General features: G+C 42.4%; 1 protein-coding gene across 7 annotated transcripts in view; it reads left to right on the top strand.

The window, feature by feature from the left end:
- The window catches only part of LOC130375460 (NXPE family member 3-like), a 43,655-nt gene extending 29,773 nt beyond the window's left edge, over nt 1-13,882 (top strand). For 3 of the 7 annotated variants that reach the window (XM_056582392.1, XM_056582394.1, XM_056582393.1), the window contains 5 exons: nt 10,868-11,049; nt 11,614-12,365; nt 12,452-12,522; nt 12,627-12,848; nt 12,955-13,882. In XM_056582392.1, the coding sequence (XP_056438367.1) occupies nt 10,906-11,049; nt 11,614-12,365; nt 12,452-12,522; nt 12,627-12,848; nt 12,955-13,502 (1,737 nt within the window). In that variant the 5' untranslated portion in view covers nt 10,868-10,905 and the 3' untranslated portion in view covers nt 13,503-13,882. The other 4 variants (XM_056582390.1, XM_056582388.1, XM_056582391.1 and 1 more) reach the window with 4 other exon arrangements.
- Nucleotides 13,883-21,458: the final 7,576 nt, after the last annotated feature.

The following is a 21,458-nucleotide window of genomic DNA, read 5'->3' as shown; positions in this document are numbered from 1 at the left end:
AAAAAATGCAGAGGACCGGCAGACTGGAGGGTCACAGAGGCTGAGGAGATGGCCCTCAGCCAACAGAGTATGCGTCCTGTGGCTGAGGGCATCCCTGGGGGGAGCTCCTCTGACCCCCCCACCCCCCAGGATAGAAGTGCCTTTACAGTATAAGAGGTTGGTTATTCAGAATAATTAAATATGTACACGCAACCCAGCGCGTTGCAAATTAGATGGGGCAATATTCTGGCTCAAGTAATAATTGCACTGTCTAATCATCTTCTTCCAGTTACTGATGGCGTCATCGCCCTACTTGAACCAGATGCCCTCACCAACCTCCATGCAATTGTAACAATTCAAAAGATGCAAAAGGATGCTTTGGAGATCCAAATTTTGGAACATAAGTTATAGGTGGGTGAGGTGCAAACTGGGATAGGCTACTGTTCCCTGCTCTAAAAACATACCCAATATAAATGACCTTTTTTTTGTGCTTTCAGGAAATAAAAAAATCCTCATAATAAGTAGATTGTCTTTATTAGAACACGGGCTGTGGTGGGACAAGTTATTTTGTTGAACAGTCTACTCAAAGGGTTTTACTTCAGTGAACAATGCAGACGATTATGCTGAGCATGTGCATGTAGAGAAGAACAGCATCTGGTTAAAAGCAGTACCAGGGTCTTTTCTGCCTTGCATTCTTAAAATGAGTTTCTTGACTTGCAGCAGTTATAGGTCCGTGGTTAGTCAGCTACTCTGATCATGGGAAAGCCACAACGTTGAAGTGACTGTAGTACAGAGCGGGTGGGATGCACGGGGCGGATCATTCTGCACTTGCGTTAATTGCGATAAAAAAATAAAAAATAAACTTAAAGCATGCCCCCGGTGCGTTTGACAGTTAACATGGGGGCTGAGAAGGTGGTCTAAATAAATGATAGATTGCGCTGAAAAACGATAGCGCTCGTGAAGAAAATTATCAGGAAAATAAAGTATATCCAACCGGGGTCTTAATAATCGTTCCTCACGGAGATTCCTTCTGAGGATCGCAGCCTCTACGCCCACAGGCTCTCGTAGAAAAGGACATGCCATTTCTAACACTTCCTTCTGTCGGAGAGCTGCCTTCAGCCTTATTGACAACAAACTCAGAGTAGGTCTAACCACCTCCCGAGCAGGTTAGGTCCACGGCGTATGTTGCCGCAGCAACTAACTCTCGGTTGCGCTGAACCTGCTACCTGAAACGGAAAACCCAGAGTTTCCACTAACTCAGAGCGAACAAACTCGGGGTTGCCTCAAAACCAGCTACCTGAAACAGGGCTCTGGATAGTCGAAGATGTAAACAGTAAACAATGGGTACCCGACATCATCTCCAGACTCCATCCGTAACTTGTAAACAAAATAAGACAATCAGTTATAAAACTGAAAACGCAGCATGTCTTATTTATGAAAGTGCAAAGTACACAGAATTACAGCCACTACGAGCCGCTACAACAGACACAGTAGCTGCCAGCACCTCTGTTTTGGGATCATTGACTCTCTGGCCCCCTGCTGGTTATTTTATGTTATGGTCCAACATACGTTTATTTTTTTGTTATGCATCTGACCTGCCTCTCACCTGCCTTTGTCTGTTTCCCGCCTTTCTTCCTGCTCACCGTTTCCTCGTTGTGTGGTAACTACTCATCTTATGTCTTACGTTTGTTCTTATCTCGCCCTGTCAGTTCTCTCCCCCCTTTACAGCCTGCCTGCCTGTCTGTTTTTGGATTGACCTGCTGTTTGGACTGGTTTGTCTGCCCCGGGACTAATCTTCTGACGTTGAACTGGCTCTTCTCTGTTCGTTTTTTTCCTCTGTTTTTGTCAACAGCAGCCTTGTGTCCTTTTTGCATTTTTTTGCATTTCCGCCTCTGAAGCGTTGATTTTGTTATTGATTGAACTGATGCCTTGCTCTGCTTAAAATAAATCTTTGGAACTTTATTCTGCTTTTTGGTCAAGATTTTACACACACACCTGACACGGCATGATCACCAGTATCAGTGGCGCAACTGCCTACTTTCTGGGGGGTATGCAGACACATAGCAGGCGCCCCCCCCCCCTTTGATCTGGGCACAAATTTGACCTTAAACACACTCTGATATCGAATCAAAAAATTAATTTTGAGTGCACCAGGACAGATATCCTGTGTTTTTTTTTTTTAGAGGTAGCCTTTCGAAGATGCTCTGCCAGTGTAACATCATACCGTGCTATAAGAGATCAAGGATACCCAGAACATTTCCATTTCTAGGATGTCCTAACTGTGCATTTTGTCCCCCTCAGTGGCAGGTTTCTTTCTGCAAGGAAGAGTATGCAGTCGATCACTCTAGTCAACATGGCTCTCTGCAATTCGCTATCAATAGTTTTACCTATAGGCATAAGCGGGATGCCAATTCTTTCCACATCAGATAAGCATTTATGTGGTAACCACGGTTTCATGGTGCTTCAGTATCTTTGAAAGACACTGCCAGTTATCATACCCAACCACAAGGCGCGTGTCAGCAACTCTAGCTTCACCAAAAAGCTTACATGCAAAACAATAGACTCTGTTAGAACTGTTGCAGTACAGTAACCAATAGGGGTGGGAAAAATAATCGATTCTTTGATGCATCGCAATACTGTGTAGAACGATTCAGTCTCGATTCAGATACGATAATAATCTTTATTTATTTTTTTGGATTATTAATTTATTAACTTTTGGATTATTAACGGAGTTATAAAGTATCAACTTGATGTGGATATATAAAGTATCAACTTTATAACTCCGTTTTTACTGGTTCTATTGACATAAAACTAAGACTTGCATAGAGATTGAAGTAAAACAAAATAACCACAAACAAGTTCCTTTATTTTTCTTCCCCACACGGCGCCGCCGTGTGGGGACGAGGGGACGAGGGAGGCGAAGGAGCGGGGGGGCGCCTTATCAGTGACGTCCCTCTGTTATTGATCATCGCGATATTCCATCGCTTTGGCGCCCCCTCTGGTGCGGCGCCCCTATGCGCCGCATATAGTGCATACCCACTTTTTGCGCCACTGACCAGTATCACTAGACCAGGGGTGCCCAACCTTTTTCGACCCAAGATCTACTTTTCAAGTAGCCAACCTCCCGAGATCTACCAGTCAAATCTACCTTAAAGCGGGGGGGGGGGGGGGGGGGGGGGGGTGGTGGTTTGTATCGTGGAGGGGGGGGGGGGGGGGGGGGGGGTGGTGGTGGTGGTTTGTATCATGGACCTACGGACTTGTGGGGGTTTCATTCCGTCTGCACACGGCGTCTTCTCAACAATAATCAATATTATCTTCCTCCCACTCAGGGTGAAAATGGTAGGTCTTAAAGGGGACATGACATATTATACTACCAGGTGTGAGTGTGATTAGCCATTACAAGCCGTTTTGAAAATGTGCAGCTTCTGACATCACAGGTGGGCGTGTCCACCTAGATGTATGACGGATAGATAAGCAACGTTTGCTACAGTCCACTGGGTAGGCTGCTAGACTGATCCATCCAGCACACATCTAGGTGGACACGCCCACCTGTGATGTCAGAAGCTGCACATTTTCAAAACGGCTTGTAATGGCTAATCACAGGCAAACCTGGTGGTATAATGTGTCCCCTTTAACTCGTTTCCCCTCAGCCATGCCAACGTTTAGGACTGCGTAACTACTGTTGACAGCTTTCAACTACTGTTGGCAGCGCATGCGCTACCGCACGTATATGTCCCGCGCAATTTTTTTTTTTCTCCCCTCGCGATCGACTTGGGATCTATCGCCGATCTACTGGTAGACCGCGATCGACTGGTTGGGCACCCCTGCACTAGACAGTAGGGGTGTAACGGTACAGAAAAATCTCGGTTCGGTACGTACCTCGGTTTTGAGGTCACGGTTCGGTTCATTTTCAATAGGAACATTAGACAATATAAAGCTAGAATTCTGCTCAAAAATATAAATACAAGATTCTGAAATGTAAAAAAAAATAATTCTTTAAAGTTTCTTTAAAAATATATTTTCTCCAAGTGAAAAATTTAACAATTGCAACATTAAACAGTTTCAAGTTGTTGCTTGAAACTAACCCTAACCCAAAATTTGAGTGTACACACGATGTACCCTACATGTTACTCCCGTATACCACAATGCAATGCGGTCGTGTTTTTCCGGATGAGAAGAAGAATCTGAATAACCGCGAAAACGAATACATTTAATGATGGAGTCTCCGGCTTTCGTTTAGAAATGTCAACAATTTATTTGGGATTTAACATTGAATATTTAACATTCAAAATTAATTAAACAAGGAAATGTAACATTCAACTTCAATACAACCTCCAGCTTTCGTCGTGAGTGCCCGGTTTGTTTACATGATGTGGGCGCATCTGTCTGCGTCACACAAATACCCGGCGCATTTACTGACGCAAATGACGTTTAGAAATGTTAAGCGTAGTGTCCGAATTCTCGTTTGTTCGTTCCCTAAATAGTAATGCTGTTGCATGTTGTTTAACTAAATTAGGGCTGCAACTAATGTTGTTTTTGGCGGCCTGTTTTAATTTTATTTTTAGTCTAGTCTTTGTCTCAAGAAAAGAGTATACGTTCATACTCTTTTCAGTCTAGTCAAGTTACAGTCGACTAAAAGTCTGAGCATTTTTGTCTTATTTTAGTCAGAAATATCCTTGACTATTTAAGTCTAGTTTTAGTCAAAGCAGATTGTATTAGTCACTTTTTTGTAATGCAATTCTATTTAACTCAGTCAATATAGTATAAGTAGGCTACCTAGTAGTATTGACAAAACCAACATTTTATTTTTGCCAAACCCATTTCACAATTCAAACAAGATAATCTTATTATTATATTAGTGTTACCTTATAAGTCCTTTTCCCATTAAAAAGATAATGCGCTTTAAAATGATGCGCATCAAAAGTTAGTGCGACATATGTGATGGAAAAAGGGTTATATCGCTCTAACGCCGATTTTGTCGCACTAAGTTAATTCGCTCTGCAGAGGTGGTTTTGGGAAAGTTCTAGCGACATAAAAGTAATGGAAAACGGCTGAAGCGATATAGAATGTCGCGCATGCGCATTGTTGATGGAAAATCATCTAGCGGGTCAGAAAAATGCGCTTCAACACGGGGCATTGTGACACAATTTTAATTCGCTATAATCATTCTGTCGATGGAAAACCGTTTAGGCGCTTCTTATGTCGCTACAAATTAATTCGCTTTAAGAGTTAATTCGCTTGAAAATCTGATGGAAAAAGGACAATAGACTCAAGAATACATCCATTCCAGACATGGAAGACACTCTGATATGAATTTACAACGTATTTATTTTACCAACCAAACATGTTCCGTCCACATTAGAACGGCGAATTCCGACACTGAGAACGATACTTTTCAAAAACGATCGCTGAGGTGGATAAATATGAAAACGCTGGGTTCGCGTTGTAGTGTGGTCAGGGTAGACGGAGGCTTTCAGATACGATGGCGTTCGGTTGCCATGACACTGCCATGACGCTGCCACAAGCTTGCGCTCATCTAAAAGAAAATGGCAGGGGAAATGGAAATTATGATTTCTCTGTGCAATGTACTATGTATCTTCAGTTACAAGTTGTACGTTTTTATATTTACCCGGATTAGTGTGGACAGGGCCTTACGTTTTCATTAACGCTACCACCACAGCTGCGTCTTGTGAATCTAAATAATGCCGCGATGAGCGGGGATTCCCGGAAGTAACGTAACCTGATACAGCCCCAGAAATAAATAAAATAAACAATTTTTCTCGACTAGTTTTGGTGAACGAAAATGAAGAGACATTTTCGCAGAGTATTATTTTGTAAAACACATTGAGTCTCGTTTTAATTCGTCAACAATATTGCATTATGTATTTAATTATAGTTATTGTCACATGACCAGCATTTACGTTGCGTCTCGTCTAGTTTTCCTCACGTGATAAAGGGTCGTTGATGACGATATTTAGTCATAATTTTCGTTGACGAAAGCAACACTAGCTGCAACTAACGATTATTTTAATAATCGATTAATCTGTCGATTATTTTTTCGAATAATCGAATAATCGGTGAAAAAAAGAAACATTTGAAATTGCCGCATCTTTATTCAAAAACTGAACATTGCTTCAAATTCACAGTGCAGACTGTGAATGTGTGAAAAAAACAGGTTATTGCTCCAACGTCCCGGAACTATTAAAAGTAATAATAAATAATGAAAAAATGAAAAAAACATAACTGGGATAACAAAAAAAAAAACATACAATGTATGATATACTTTTATATGTATATAAGGGATGTCCATGGTTAACCGGTCAAACCTATTGATACCATTTTCGAGACTAAGATGATAGTTCAAGATAGGACATTAAACAGGTCATAATTCTATCTTTACCATCTATTTTATATTACTGTGAAAACAGTAGTTTTCACAGTAATATAGTTTTCACCAAAATCTCAAATATTGTTTATTTTTTTCTGTTACATTTGAATGCATCAATCATATTACTGAGCCGACCTGAACACATCACATTTGACACTGTTTGTGACCATTGGTTCGTTTTTTTTAAGCTAACTTGCTCTATATCCTGCCGATTTCAACATGGATTTAAAAACTGCAGTACTATCGCTCACACTAAAGCTCGCTGTGGGCGTGCATGAACCATGAACCAACCTGTCGGCGGCTGGCTGTAAACAGTGCTGCGCCTATGAGTAACTTATTAATCACGTGACACAACGAATCAACAACCAAATTCCTTGCCAACGCATTTGGTAATCGATTTTTATCGATTTTATCGATTCGTTGTTGCAGCCCTAAACTAAATCATGACCAACTGATAGATGTCAATATATCAAGTTAAGGTAGTTAACCATTGTTAACGGTTACCTATGTTAAATCGCTTGCTAGGTGCAGAGGTGATAGTAACTAGTGACAATTACTCTGTTACATTTACTTGAGTAACTTTTTGGATAAATTGTACTCTTAAGAGTTGTTTTGCAAAATACTTTTTTACTTATATTATTCTAAAGTAACAATACTCCTACTTGGCTACTCTACCACCTAGGAATAAACCCACTCCTCGCATTTCTGCACAGAACTTGTGCTCACGGTTGTTTTGCACATATTTTTTAATCTTCATACAAAAAGAGCAGGGTCAGGGAGGAGACAGTGGACCAGAGTCCAGCAGCAGCAGGAATGAACAGGGAGGGTATTCACAGCAGGTGAGGAGAAATTATCTATAGGATAAAAGTGACTTTGCGATTCATTTCCACAGCTACGTCACCACTACTATTCTTAATATTATTTATAAGTTTTGCTTTGAACATTTATTATCTATATCATTGCAGGAGAAATTATAACTGGCTCAGGAAATGTCTATAGGATAAGAGTGACTCTAAGATTAGTTTAGTTTATATTCAAAGAGACTTTTTGGTTATTATTTATTTGCTGATATTATTTGACTACTGCACTATTTGTGTTTTAAAGGAAGCAGGTATAGGTCATACCATTTGTCTTAGTGATTAATTTTGCACATCTGTGTTGTCATAATTGACGACGGCATATGTAAAATAGCTACATCTTCATGTCGATATGTTTATTGTTGTCACTTTCACTTGTCACTTCTTGCCATTAAATTAAATGATGTGGCTTATTACCCTGTCAATTCCATTCCATTTTGGTGCTGATAATTTGAAACAGGAATGGTGTTTTAAAGAACTTTTCGTGTTCAGTGTTGTCATTTGGCACTTATTATCTGGTTACTTAACCTGTAGATGCTCGAGGGTCATTCTGTGTCAACTCAACCAGAGTTTGGCAGCTTTAGATTTTAACTTTAGATTTTGATAGTAGCCTACATCATTTTAAAGAACTAAAGTCGGTCCCCTGGTGCTGTGCTGTTTGTGGTTATGTAGCCACTATGGAGGTGCAACTGAATGCGAGAGGCTGACGCCTCATGCCCACTGCACCGTCAGTCAAAGGACGTCGGAAGGCTTGGCTGACGGATGGGGGAGCTTTCCGGGGTCGTCAGAGCCCGAGACATTGCACACTTTTGCATACGCAATCTGATTGGATGACGGATCCGTCGCTGCCGAAAAAGTTGAACATTTTTCAACTTTTGGCCCCATTCAAAGTCAATGGGGATCAGTCAACGGACGGAGGCAGTGGGCACGAGGTGTGATAAATCACTCAATAGACCAATTTGTCCCCCTCACTTCTGAAAAGATGGCTAAGCCCCTGAAGCAAACAAAAGATAAGTCCCGAAAGAATGTTGTTTAATTCACTCTCGCATTTCTGCACAGAACTTGTGCTCACGGTTGTTTTGCACATATTTTTTATTCTTCATACAATAGAAAGAGCAGGGTCAGGGAGGAGACAGTGGACCAGAGTCCAGCAGCAGCAGGAATGAACAGGGAGGGTATTCACAGCAGGTGAGGAGAAATTATCTATAGGATAAAAGTGACTTTGCGATTAATTTCCACAGCTACGTCAACACTACTATTCTTAATATTATTTATAAGTTTTGCTTTGAACATTTATTATCTATATCACTGCAGGAGAAATTATAACTGGCTAAGGAAATGTCTATAGGATAAGAGTGACTCTAAGATTAGTTTAGTTTATATTCAAAGAGACTTTTTGTTTATTATTTATTTGCTGATATTATTTGACTACTGCACTATTTGTGTTTTAAAGGAAGCAGGTATAGGTCATACCATTTGTCTTAGTGATTAATTTTGCACATCTGTGTTGTCATAATTGACGACGGCATATGTAAAATAGCTACATCTTCATGTCGATATGTTTATTGTTGTCACTTTCACTTGTCACTTCTTGCCATTAAATTAAATGATGTGGCTTATTACCCTGTCAATTCCATTCCATTTTGGTGCTGATAATTTGAAACAGGAATGGTGTTTTAAAGAACTTTTCGTGTTCAGTGTTGTCATTTGGCACTTATTATCTGGTTACTTAACCTGTAGATGCTCGAGGGTCATTCTGTGTCAACTCAACCAGAGTTTGGCAGCTTTAGATTTTAACTTTAGATTTTGATAGTAGCCTACATCATTTTAAAGAACTAAAGTCGGTCCCCTGGTGCTGTGCTGTTTGTGGTTATGTAGCCACTATGGAGGTGCAACTGAATGCGAGAGGCTGACGCCTCATGCCCACTGCACCGTCAGTCAAAGGACGTCGGAAGGCTTGGCTGACGGAAGGGGGAGCTTTCCGGGGTCGTCAGAGGCCGAGACATTGCACACTTTTGCATACGCGATCTGATTGGATGACGGATCCGTCGCTGCCGAAAAATTTTTCAACTTAAAAAAAAAAAAAAAAAACTTTTTGTCCCCATTCAAAGTCAATGGGGATCAGTCAACGGACGGAGGCAGTGGGCACGAGGCGTGATAAATCACTCAATAGACCAATTTGTCCCCCTCACTTCTGAAAAGATGGCTAAGCCCCTGAAGCAAACAAAAGATAAGTCCCGAAAGAATGTTGTTTAATTCTGTTTGCTTTTACTGCCAACGGTCAAAGGACATTTCCAGAACAAACAAACAGCATTTGCTGAGAGGCCTACCCAGCAGGACTTGAACAAAGAAGAGCAGTTGCTGCGGAAATCTGATCAGAGCAAATATGCTTTCAAGAAGTGGATAAAATCTAAAAATTCAACTAATTGCTGCTAGTTTTGTGGCAGCTCAGAGATGGTAAGGCTCGACAAGCTGTTCACTGTCGGAGATTTCATGAAAGAAGCCTTCGTTAAAAGGTGATCAATCAGTTTCCCCCATGTTGTAGTTTGGTTGTAGAAGTGGTACTGTAGAAATGGCAGGTACATAAAGGTATGAACTAGTGATATTTTTTGTCTAGTGACAAATGTGAATTTTATTTTCAGAATCTTCAGTCAGTTAATGATGCATGTATGTAGCATAGGTCTAAGCAATCTTCTTACAGGAAGAGGGAGGGTATAAGAAGTCTACAAATACATCATTAGACATACAGAATAGTTACACTGTATTTGGATCGATAGCTTTTACTTTATAACTTTTTGTTATTCCCAAACTGCCTAATAGCAGACTAATCTAAGCTCTCCACAACCTAGCCCCCAGTTATCTCTGCGACCTCCTCCAAGAATACACTCCCTCCCGCTCCCTCCGCTCAACCTCTGCTGGACTACTATGTATCCCCACATCACGACTCACTTCAATGGGTGCCCGGTCATTCAGCTGTTCAGCACCCAGGCTCTGGAACTCCCTCCCCCCACACATAAAACAGTCAGACACCATTACAACCTTCAAGTCACAACTCAAAACTCACCTGTTCAAACTCGCACACAACGTCTAACTGATCACTGTTTTGTTTGTTCTTTTGTTTTGTTTTGTCTTGTTTTTGTTTTATTTATTTCTTATTGCTTATGTTTATTTATTTATTTATTTATTTATTTTTTCCACAATGTCTTGTTTTTTAAAAAATGTATGATGACTATATGCTCTGTAAGGTGACCTTGGGTGTTTTGAAAGGCGCCTCTAAATTAAATGTATTATTATTATTATTATTATTAATCAAGGACATCAAATGAACTGGTAGCAATTGTGTTGTTGTTGGCGCGATTGACTATCACGTGTGATGAATCTTACCCCCCCCCCCTCCCCACACAAACACACACACACACACACACACACACACACACACACACACACACACACACACACACACACACACACACACACACACACACACACACACACACACACACACACACACACACACACACACACACACACACACACACACACACACACACACACACACGGACTGACGGACCGACAGAAAGACACAAACACATATTCTAATCTGTTAAACTTACATGTTTTTAATTGTCTCTCCTCTCTATAGTTTAAGTGTTGAAAAAACCCAATGCTATTCCTGCCACGATGTTTACAACGGAAAATGAAGAGGTAGCTAACCATGGCAGGCTGAAGGGGATCATCTTTTGTCGGTTCAAATGCGCCCTCATCTTCCTCATCCTCGCACTCTCTGGTCTCATCTTCCTGCTGCGCAACATTCTCACTCTGGAGGTTAGTCTTGCATCGGTCATTGTGTGTTTGTGATAAAGGAACATTTCGTTTAATAAAAAATTGTAAAATTCCCTAGTGAGCATAGGTGAAATTTTAGTATTTATTATCCTTAATAATATTGTTTGTTACTACTTTCTGCTCAGTTTTCCTGAAGAAACTTGAATTATACCTTAATGATAGTACGTCTATACATTTATATTGCACTATTGAAGGAACTCACTAACTCTCATATAGAGTTTTGGGGGGTATATCACACCCCCACACCGCCAGAAGTACCCGCCATCAATCTCACCAATCACAAGCTACCACAGTGGAGAGATTAGGAATGACGGGGATGATCAGCATATATATTTTTTCCGCCGTGTGTAAACTTTGCGAGCAGGCACCAACTACAATGATATAATCCCGGCCCTTACGCACGGCAGATACACAGATTTGTCGCGTGTCCGCACCTATGAAATTTGGCGATTATATAAAGTCTGTCTAAGTTTTCAAGACTACTACTCAATGCCGCGGTCAGCCTCACATTAAACCAAACCTCTCTTCTCGTCAATATTTTTGCAGGACCAGACCAGCAGCCACGCAGCCTTCCCCCAGAAGCGGCCCCTCCCTTCATACCAAACCCACACCTTCTGCAGCCACCTGGGCCTGAAGCCCACACAAGACGAAGCCCTGGAGGACCGCTACCTCCTCAAAGCCATCGCCTGGCCCAAGCTCCCCGCCCGCCCCGCCCCTGTGCCTCTCAACCAGACCAGCGACCCTGTGCACAGCCTGTTCACCATCCTGCCCTCAAAGGGCCAGAAGGAGTGGCGTGTTGGGGACCAGCTGGAGGCCCTGGTCCAGATGCACGACTTCCAGGGCAGTCCCAAGCGCTACGGCGGAGACTTCCTGGTGGCCCGGCTCCATTCCCCGGAGCTGCAGGCTGGGGTGGCAGGTAAGGTAGTGGATCACCTCAACGGCTCCTACTCGGCGCTGTTCCCCCTGCTGTGGGGGGGCTCGGCCCAGGTGCAGATCACCATGGTGCACTCCAGTGAGGCTGTGGCCGTGCTGCAGCGGCTCCGCGAGGAGCGGCCCAACCGGGTCTTCTTCAAGAGTCTGTTCCGCTCGGGCAATCTGTCCGAGACCACCACGTGCATCCCGTGCCTGCCGCCTGATTCCGCGCAGCAGCCACTGTGCAACTACACCAACCTCCACACAGGGGAGCCCTGGTACTGCTTGAAGCCTAAGCTGCTGAGCTGTGACACCAGGATCAACCACGCCATGGGTGGCTACGAGAAGCCCCTCTACACCAACCAAGAAGCGCTGCTATTTCAGAGGTCTGGCGCTGCACGATGCTTTTCTCGCTCATTTCATTTATAACTTTGGAAATGTGTTTTATACCTATTTGTTTAATTCCTCGCAGCCGTATCAACCTCAAAATTGTCATCCATGCGTCAGGACCTGATCGGATCAACGTGCTTCCTCAGAAGATAGGTACACAGTCATTGCTCCAGTTTATGGAGGGGGTTGCTTATGTGGTGGTGGTGGCCAGTTGTATGTATTTCATCTTTGGCATTTGTGTCATATTCATATTCCAGATGGACAAGAGTTAGAAAACAGCACCATCAAAGCAGAGCCGGACAAGTACACCCCTTCTGGCTATTACTACCAAGGCACTTGGAGGCCCCTCGGTGGAACTTCTGTTCGCAAGTTTAACGACTCCTCGTCCATCACGCAGTGCCTTACTGGCAAGGTGATCCATATGTACGGAGACTCCACGATGAGGCAGTGGTTTGAGTACCTCAGCGCATTCATACCAGGTGAGCACCGGCACATTATCTCTGCTCGCACGAAGCTCTGACCCTTATTCATGTCCCATTGTTCATTTCCAATGTGCACATTCTTTCGGTCATTCCTTCAAATCAGATTTCAACCTGCACCGTTCAAAGAAAGTTGGCCCCTTGATGGCGGTGGACTTTAAACACAACATCCTGATGAACTACCGCTGTCACGGTCCGCCCATCAGAATCTTCCCTGTCAGCACCAGCGAGCTACGCTACGTCGCCAATGAGCTGGACGGCCTGGCCGGAGGCCCCGACACCGTGGTGGTCTTCAGCATCTGGGCCCACTTCACATCCTTCCCCATTGAGGTCTACATCCGGCGCATGCGGCACATCCGCCAGGCGCTGGTACGGCTCCTGGACCGGGGCCCCGGAACCCTCGTGATAATTCGCTCGGCTAACTTTGTGGCCATGGACCAGACGACGAGCAAGCACAGCAGCGACTGGTTCTCACTGCAGATCGACAAGGTTCTCAGGACCATGTTCAAGGGCCTGGGTGTTGTGTTTGTGGATGCCTGGGAGATGACCTTAGCCCATCGTAGCCCCCACAACATCCACCCGCCCCCGCCCATCATCAAGAACATGGTGGATCTCATCCTGTCTCACGTTTGCCCTGACAAGAAGAAGAGCTAGGCTGAGAGTCTGTCCCTCTCTTTCTCGCGCCTTGGCTGATTGGCTTTAGGTTTGATTTGTTAGTTTTGTCACTTAAGGTTTTGGGTCTTTTTGGTTTGGCTCAATGTTTGGTCTTGTGTTCACACCGCACAACACAGCACAACACATGTTCCACTCAACCATACACATATACACACCACTGACTATGCAGATTTCATGTCTGTACATTCTTATGTGTTTTATATTAATTAATATTACTTTTAACCCTTTTAATCATGTGTGTTGTCCCTTCCCTTTTTGAACGGCTTTGGTTCCGTCAGTAAATTTCCAAGTCATTTTCTCCATTGACTTTCCAGAAAATCATTCTATAAAGAGTTTTATGCCTGGAACCAAGCCAATTATATTATTCGTGACCATCAAACATTTGATTTAGAGGAAAAGGCAAGGGTGGGGAAGGAAGGGTACTACTGCGTACTACAATACGCACTAACAGTTAATCGCCCTTCCCCTCCCTTGTCCGTTCCATTTAGGAACATGTTTGGTGAACATGTTTTATTTAGCTTGTTTCATATAATTTAATTAATTAATTGAGGGCGTCACGAGAGGGCGCCCCCAACACATTTGCAGCCCTAGGCGTGCGCCTAGGTTACCTATGCCGATCGCCGGCCCTGGGTAGAACATTGCGTAGATTAGTTGGAACGAGGAGGTATGGCGACAAATTAGTGCCATAATTCACTAATGTGATAAAAGATGCATTCGGGCGTATTATATTATTCCACACGCGTAGATATTCCATATAGTACAACTCATGTGAGCTACCTACTAACTAGCCAGCCAGCAAAACTCACCACAACCCGGATTTGGACTCTCTTGTCCTCACCTCTAAAAAACCGCATCATGTCAGAAAGGGAAATCACATCTGCGGTAAACGATTTCAGGTTGCAGTAATCAACGGTTTGACTTTAGCGCCGGCGGTAAACGTTTCCACGGTATCAGCGAGCTCCACCAACTAAACAAGTTCGTGTTACACTTTAGGATTGTGGGTACTGGGTAGTGTACTACTTTTAAATGACATCGCGAATCAAAAAAGTTATTCTGAAAACTTTACTTTAACTTGTGGCTTCCACAAGAGCATGTTTTCAATCATAACCTCGATGCAGAATATTAATGGGATTTTCACTAACGGAACCACATTGTTCAGCTCCTTGGATCACGCCAAGTCCACGCAAGATGGGGGTGGGGGGGGGGGGGGGGAGTGATTCACGGACGAGGTAATGTATGAAAGCTTTATACATTACGTTTAATCACTTAATGTTATTTAAATAATTTGCAACGAGATAGCGGCAATTTACGTCGGTCAAAGTTACGTTAACCTGCTAAATTTAGATGGATTAGGGAAATAAGAATTAGATAAAGTTACATTGATAATAGCATGGTGGGCCATTTTAGCCCAGCACTGTTAACCGTGGTCCAAAAAATCTAACTAACTAGGGTTAATACCACTACTTAAGGCTAGAATCATATTAAAATGTCACATCACTTAATATGGTATGCCTTCTGTAACAGTTATCACTGTGTTGTAAGCATTTGAAATGACGCACAGCTGGTGCAAAAGGTTGACTTGTTGCTAATTATATCTCCTGCATTGGAAGTCATTCCATTCAAGGTCTTAAACCACTTTGTTGCAATTGCATAAATAAAAAAGCCATGTAATGAACCATATTATATATACAGTAGAGCCTGACCAATAAAGGATTTTTAAGGCCGATACGATACTAATATTTGGTGATTTAAAAATCGGATATTCCGATATACAGGCCGATATATAGTTTAAAAATAAATTCCAGCAGCTGGTTGCACCAGCAGAACGTAAGGTCCCACTTAGGCTACGTTGAATCACCCAAACGTTCGACTTTACACTCTACTAAAAAAAAATAGCAGTTCCACCAAGCAGATGGTTTCAACGTAACACTAAGTTATAACTTATCTTTTACACCTCCCCTCTAGCTGGTGTAAGTTCCATACTAACGATAAAGAACCGTTAAAAGAAAAAAACGTAAAAAGATTTCAACACTAAGGCCGCGTTCACATCTAGCGTTTTTTTAAATCTGCCAGCGCTTGTTTTACATTATATTCCTATGGAGCAGAGCGTTTCTGGAAAAAGTCACGGCCGCTTTTTTAAACGCCTCTCCCAGCGTTTTTTTCTGCCATACGTTGAAAAAAAATCAACTTTCAGGAAGAAAGCGGCCGACGTCAGGCGTCTTTTGGGCAACTGACCAATCACAAGCGGAACATTGCCACTTCGTCACAAAGGAAACTCTCAACTGTCAAAACAAGAAACAATGGCAGACAAATCACTCGGGAAAGTGCCGGTGGAGCGATTAATAGTTTTAATTACAGAACATGTGTGTCGAGATCTACAACATGTCTAATGAGCTCTAGCTAGCCTGGATAGGTAGTAGGCGAGTAACGTCGGGTCTAGAATGGATTCGTTGCTAGGCGATAGAAAAAAAACGCTCTTGGCGCTTTTAGGGCCAAAAACGCTGCCAGCTTTTCTTTTTGGTGAAAAAACGGTAGGCTCAACTTTTCCCTATTACAAAAAACGCTGAACGTGGCCTTAGGCAGGGTAAAGATGGCTATTCGTTTTGAGCAATGGGAAGAGGAGTTTCAACGCGGTTTGCGCCGGGAACGGATTGTCCGTGACCGTATCGATCCATTTCTTTATTATGATGATGTTGAATTATATGCGCGATTTCGGTTTTGCCGGGCGGAATATTTAATTTATTTATTTATAAAATCCGCCATCAAATAGCTTAACCTCACGCCTATACCGTCCAAGCAAATTTGACTGAAACTGTTTTGTTTGCCCTCTCATTTGCTAACGCGTCTTCACTCGGATAAGGTGGAAACTTGCCGGTATTTCCTGTTTACATTGTTAGCTGTCAATGATTGGCTTGAAATTATCTAAACGTCATTAAAAGCGACACTGGTACAATTTATGCACAACTAGTAACGTTACAACTTAAGTTATGGTGGTGCAACCAAAATTTAGAAAATTTTTAGTTTGACACTAGCTACGTCGAGCGTAGGGTTAAGGCGGACTTTACACCCAAACTTATGATCGGGTTTACGTTCTGCTGGTGCAACCGACTGCAGAAACGCGTAACAAAACATGAACAGATTCCCCTAACATTGGTTATTTGTAGTTATTTATGAGTCCTCACTAAAATTATAAGGTAATAGAGTTTAAAAATGAACTATTTTATTGTTTTATAGTCACAACAGAAAAAAACATCAAAATATATTAAAGTTCTGATGAATAAAATGTATAAATACAAATGTATTGCTAAATTATTTACACACTTAACATTAATAAGTAAAAGTACTAACGTTTTCTGAAACACATGACCACTCTTTCAATATAGCTTCATCGATATTCTTTGTTGCTGATCATGTCCTTTCTGTATCATAAGATTTTTGTAAGTGCTTCTGTTGACATGTGAATACTGTATGTTCCAAGAAGACAGCTTATGATAGCTCGTCATTTGGGGGTATCAATTTCAGCTGTCGATGATGCCCGGAGTCCCCTTGGCTCTTGGCGGGCAAGACCCATCACAGGAAAACAAAAGAGGGACGGCCACAGGAAAAAGGAAAGGAAGAGCCAGCGGTGCAGCAAGAGGAAGACCGGTGGGTAGAGGAAGAGGGATGGCATCAGCAGGCAGCCATTAAGGCAGGAGTGAGCGGGATACATGTACCCCGACCCATGGTGCCAGCAAACTAGGTTCATGGCAGCACGGTTATGATTACTGTTAGCAACATCACTCCTGTTATTTTCTTTAGAATTATCTACCTTTTTATAGAAGGCAAAGCGTTAGTCATTCTTTCGCATATTTTATAATTGATTTTTGATACAATACTATTACATGGTTCCGTACTGCCTTCTTTATGTTATGGAACAGGACGTGGGGACCGAAGTGCTGAACACAGGGAGGCAGAGACGGGGTAAAGGGAACGTGATTTATTGGTAGGCAGGCGGGTAATCAGGCAGGCAGGGATCCGGAACAGGCAGGCAGTCAGACAGGCAAGGGCTCGATGACAGGCGGCTAGTCAGGCAGGCAGGGGTTCGGTGGCAGGGGGAGAACTAGAGAACAGGAGAGATGGTTACCAAGGGGACAGGCTACGAAACAGATGTTCAAGAATGCTGGTAGGACCGATACTAACTGGGTAGACGTAACGACGAACTGGCGCCGGCTGATAGGAGATCCCCGGCTGAAGTAGGGAATGGTGATTGGTGATTGTAGACTGGTGTGTCAGGAGAGAACCACTGGCGTCAGGTAGCCACTAGATGGAGGTATTGGACCGCGTAGCAGGACGCGGCGTGACCCTTTATAAGGCTGCTTATTGAAATAGTAAGAGTTTGAGTGATTTAATACAGAGGCAATACAATACATTAATTTCTAGCTATCTAAAAAAATATTTGTTTTAAAATGAAAAGGTTGCTTTGTGATGAATGGATTTAGATTACATTTATAAAATTAAACAGTTATATAAAGTGCAGCTCGTTCAGTTGACCGTTCATTCTGGGATTTTGGGGTTTCGGAGGATCAAGGTTGTAGTTAACGTTCAGCCCTTGTCCCTTCTAGTGTAGAAGAGACAACACCTCATCTCGATTTCTCCTTTCCTAGAGGGAGGCAGAGAGACAGAGGTAAAGCGATAGAGGGAGGGAGAGACTGAAGTGAAAGGGACCTAGCAGGCATGCTTCGATCATAGAGAGACACTTAGAGAGAGAGACAGACTTAGAGAGAGAGAGACTTGGAAGGAGAGAGAGTCTTGGAGAGAGAGAGAGAGCCTTGGTGAGAGATAGAGAGACTTGTAGGGAGAGAGAGAGAGAGACTTTGAGGGAGAGAGAAACTTGGAGTGAGAGAGAGAGAGAGAGAAAGACTTGGAGTGAGAGAGAGAGAATTAGAGGAAGAGATGGAGGTAGAGCGATATAGAGGGAGGGAGAGATTAGAGCAAGAAAGAGGTGATAAAGTGAAAGTGAGCTAACATGCATCGATCATGAGACTGCGGGGGTAAAGGTTCCGTGTGAGATCCTTCTGTCTACATAGCAGTGCAAAGGCTGCCGTTGTCAAATAATCTTTTTCTCCCCTTCCTCTGTCAATGAGGTTATCCTGCTTATCTGGTCAATCAATTCAATTTTAAACGTTAGCAACTTAAGCCCTCAAACGGTTTGCTAATTGGAGGCCACACTAAGAATGACACTTATTTAAACATCTAAATTAATTGTCATTTGTAACAACGTGACAAACACTGCAGAAACCTGAAGTTACTAACAAGGGTTTGGAAAACCACTACCCCCACGTAGTGGTTTTCCAAACCCTTGTTATTAACTTCAGGTTTCTGCAGTGTTTGTTTTCCACAATGCCAAGAGGTCAGTTTCTAAAATGTATTTCTAGTTTTCATCACTGGATGATGCTAGCAGCCTGGGCTGGTGTTAAGGGCTGTCAGTATAATAATAGAACAAGAGGATTCTCTCACACTGTGAATTAAATTTGCAATACAAACACAAAGCTGTTTTTGGCAGCTGAACAGCAGTAATACAATTCAAGTAATCCACACTTGGCGTCATTTAGCCCTGCTTTGGCTGATGTACTTCAAAGGCTTTTTGTTTATGAATAAACCTCTTTTGAAAAGGAGTTTAAAAAGATTTTTTGAATTTCGTCTGCGGCCGGAACTCGATAATGCTGACGCAAAACGGACAAGCACCAAAACGGGGCGGCATGTTAATAGAGGGCTTTGGATATTCGACGAAATAGAGACTATTTCCATTTTTCTCAAACAATTAGCGAGAAAGTGCTAAACTAATCCCATCAAAACTAGGGGCACACATACAAAATGCTGCTGAGATTTTTTTTTACTTCGGAACTAGCCTCCTACCTCGTTTCCTGCCCCGGCCCAAACGGGGGCTAGAGGTTCCACATCCCATAATCCCTTGCGTAATTCAGTGGTATAATGGACAACGTGGTTATTCCTGCTAATCTATTTTGAATTGACTGTACGTGGATGTGAGCCAGAGATAAGCTGTTTCCTCCAAAGATTGTCCAAATAGTTATGTAAACCCGTATCACACTGGGTTATCGTGATCAGCATTTGCCATTGTGATTTGTCCTGATGTATATTACTGTATATATATATATATATATATACAGTAATATATATACAGTAATATACATCAGGCAAAATCACAATGGCAAATGCTGATCACGATTGTGATTTTGCCTGATGTATATTACTGTATATATATATATATATATATATATATATATATACAGTAATATACATCAGGACAAATCACAATGGCAAATGCTGATCACGATAACCCAGTATATATATATATATATATGTGTATACCCAACTTTATATCAGACACTAAAATCACCTTTATTATCTTGCACAATTTATTAGATCGCATGAAAGCACAAGGGGTGAGCAAATGTGAACGAAAGACTACCGTGCAGAATTGATTTTGGGCCGCTGGAGTGTGTGTGTGTGTGTGTGTGTGTGTGTGTGTGTGTGTGTGTGTGTGTGTGTGTGTGTGTGTGTGTGTGTGTGTGTGTGTGTGTGTGTGTGTGTGTGTGTGTGTGTGTGTGTGTGTGTGTGTGTGTGTGTGTGTCTGGTTCCAAAGGCCAGCATAGTGTTTCATGACCTCGTATTGCCCGCCAAGTCGTACTGTAGTACGAAGTTCTTCATGCCAGAGCATTATCATCGGGTTCGGTGAACTTGAGCATGAATATGAGGGGCAGGACAGATGCGTTGGCCCACGCGTTTGAATCTCAGCCAAGAGACCTTTCGCCCCCAAATCTCACCAGAATCCCTTTAGGACTCTCTCGGGCTAATCTCCTACTGATGAAGTCTTCATCAGACTTCCTAAACTTATATATGTATAGTAGTAAATAATGATGAACTAGGGTTAATAATGAACTAATGAAATGAAGCATTATTTTAAAAAGATACATATATAGATATATACAGTATAGATAACAATATTTGACACATTTCTCCTACAGGAGATTAATAAAGTCGTATCTAATCTTTATATATATATATGTCCATTTTACATTTTATATATATATATGTATATGTAGATATAGTTCACCAAGCCTTAAAGAACAACCGTTTCCGGTTTCTAAACGACATGCCTACTCAGCTCCCAGGGGGAAGATTAGCAATTAACCGGAGACATAATGACTATGATGGAAGCAGAGAGTGAGGGAAGAAGATAGAAGGCTGAGAAAGTGACCCTAACACACTATACAGAACACTAGACACACTCACTTAAAAACTCACATGCTCACACAAGCACTTGAACGCAGCCAAACACACACACACACACACACACACACACACACACACACGGATGATTGATTTCGAACCACAGCCTTCGTCGCTCACTGGCTTCAGGGCAGACTTTACAGATAAACCACACTGCGCGCTATCACTCTACGACATTCTATACTTCGCTCTCAGTTTCGTCTTAAGTGTCACGCCGCCTTTTTTAAGTCAGCAGAAAAAAACGAACTTTTGCTTGCATGTTCATTTCATGACTTTATATTGTCAGACTTCACCCCGGACCTTCCATTGCAGGGCAAGGCAACTTTATTTATATAGCACTCGCGACCCAGACGCTGGAGCAGAAAGCAAAATAATAATGCAAACTTGCCAATTACCTTACCTGAGGCGATTCCAGATCCGTGTGTGTCCGTGTGCGTGTGTGTGCGTGGATATGGAAGGCCAATTACCTGTATTGATCTGCCTACCTAATGGGTTCCCTGTTGCTTGGTTGACAGTATATTCGACCACAGCCCAGGGATGTCCCGTTATTGTGATGGTGCTCTGGTATGGGCCCATCTTCCTGTTATTTTCTTAGCGTTAGTTAAGAGGAAACGTTTCACACGTTTGGACAGATGAGGTAACTGT

Source organism: Gadus chalcogrammus, chromosome 22 (assembly GCF_026213295.1).
Source record: "Gadus chalcogrammus isolate NIFS_2021 chromosome 22, NIFS_Gcha_1.0, whole genome shotgun sequence".
Lineage (NCBI taxonomy): Eukaryota > Metazoa > Chordata > Actinopteri > Gadiformes > Gadidae > Gadus > Gadus chalcogrammus.
This window is presented reverse-complemented; position numbering and strand designations above follow the sequence as displayed.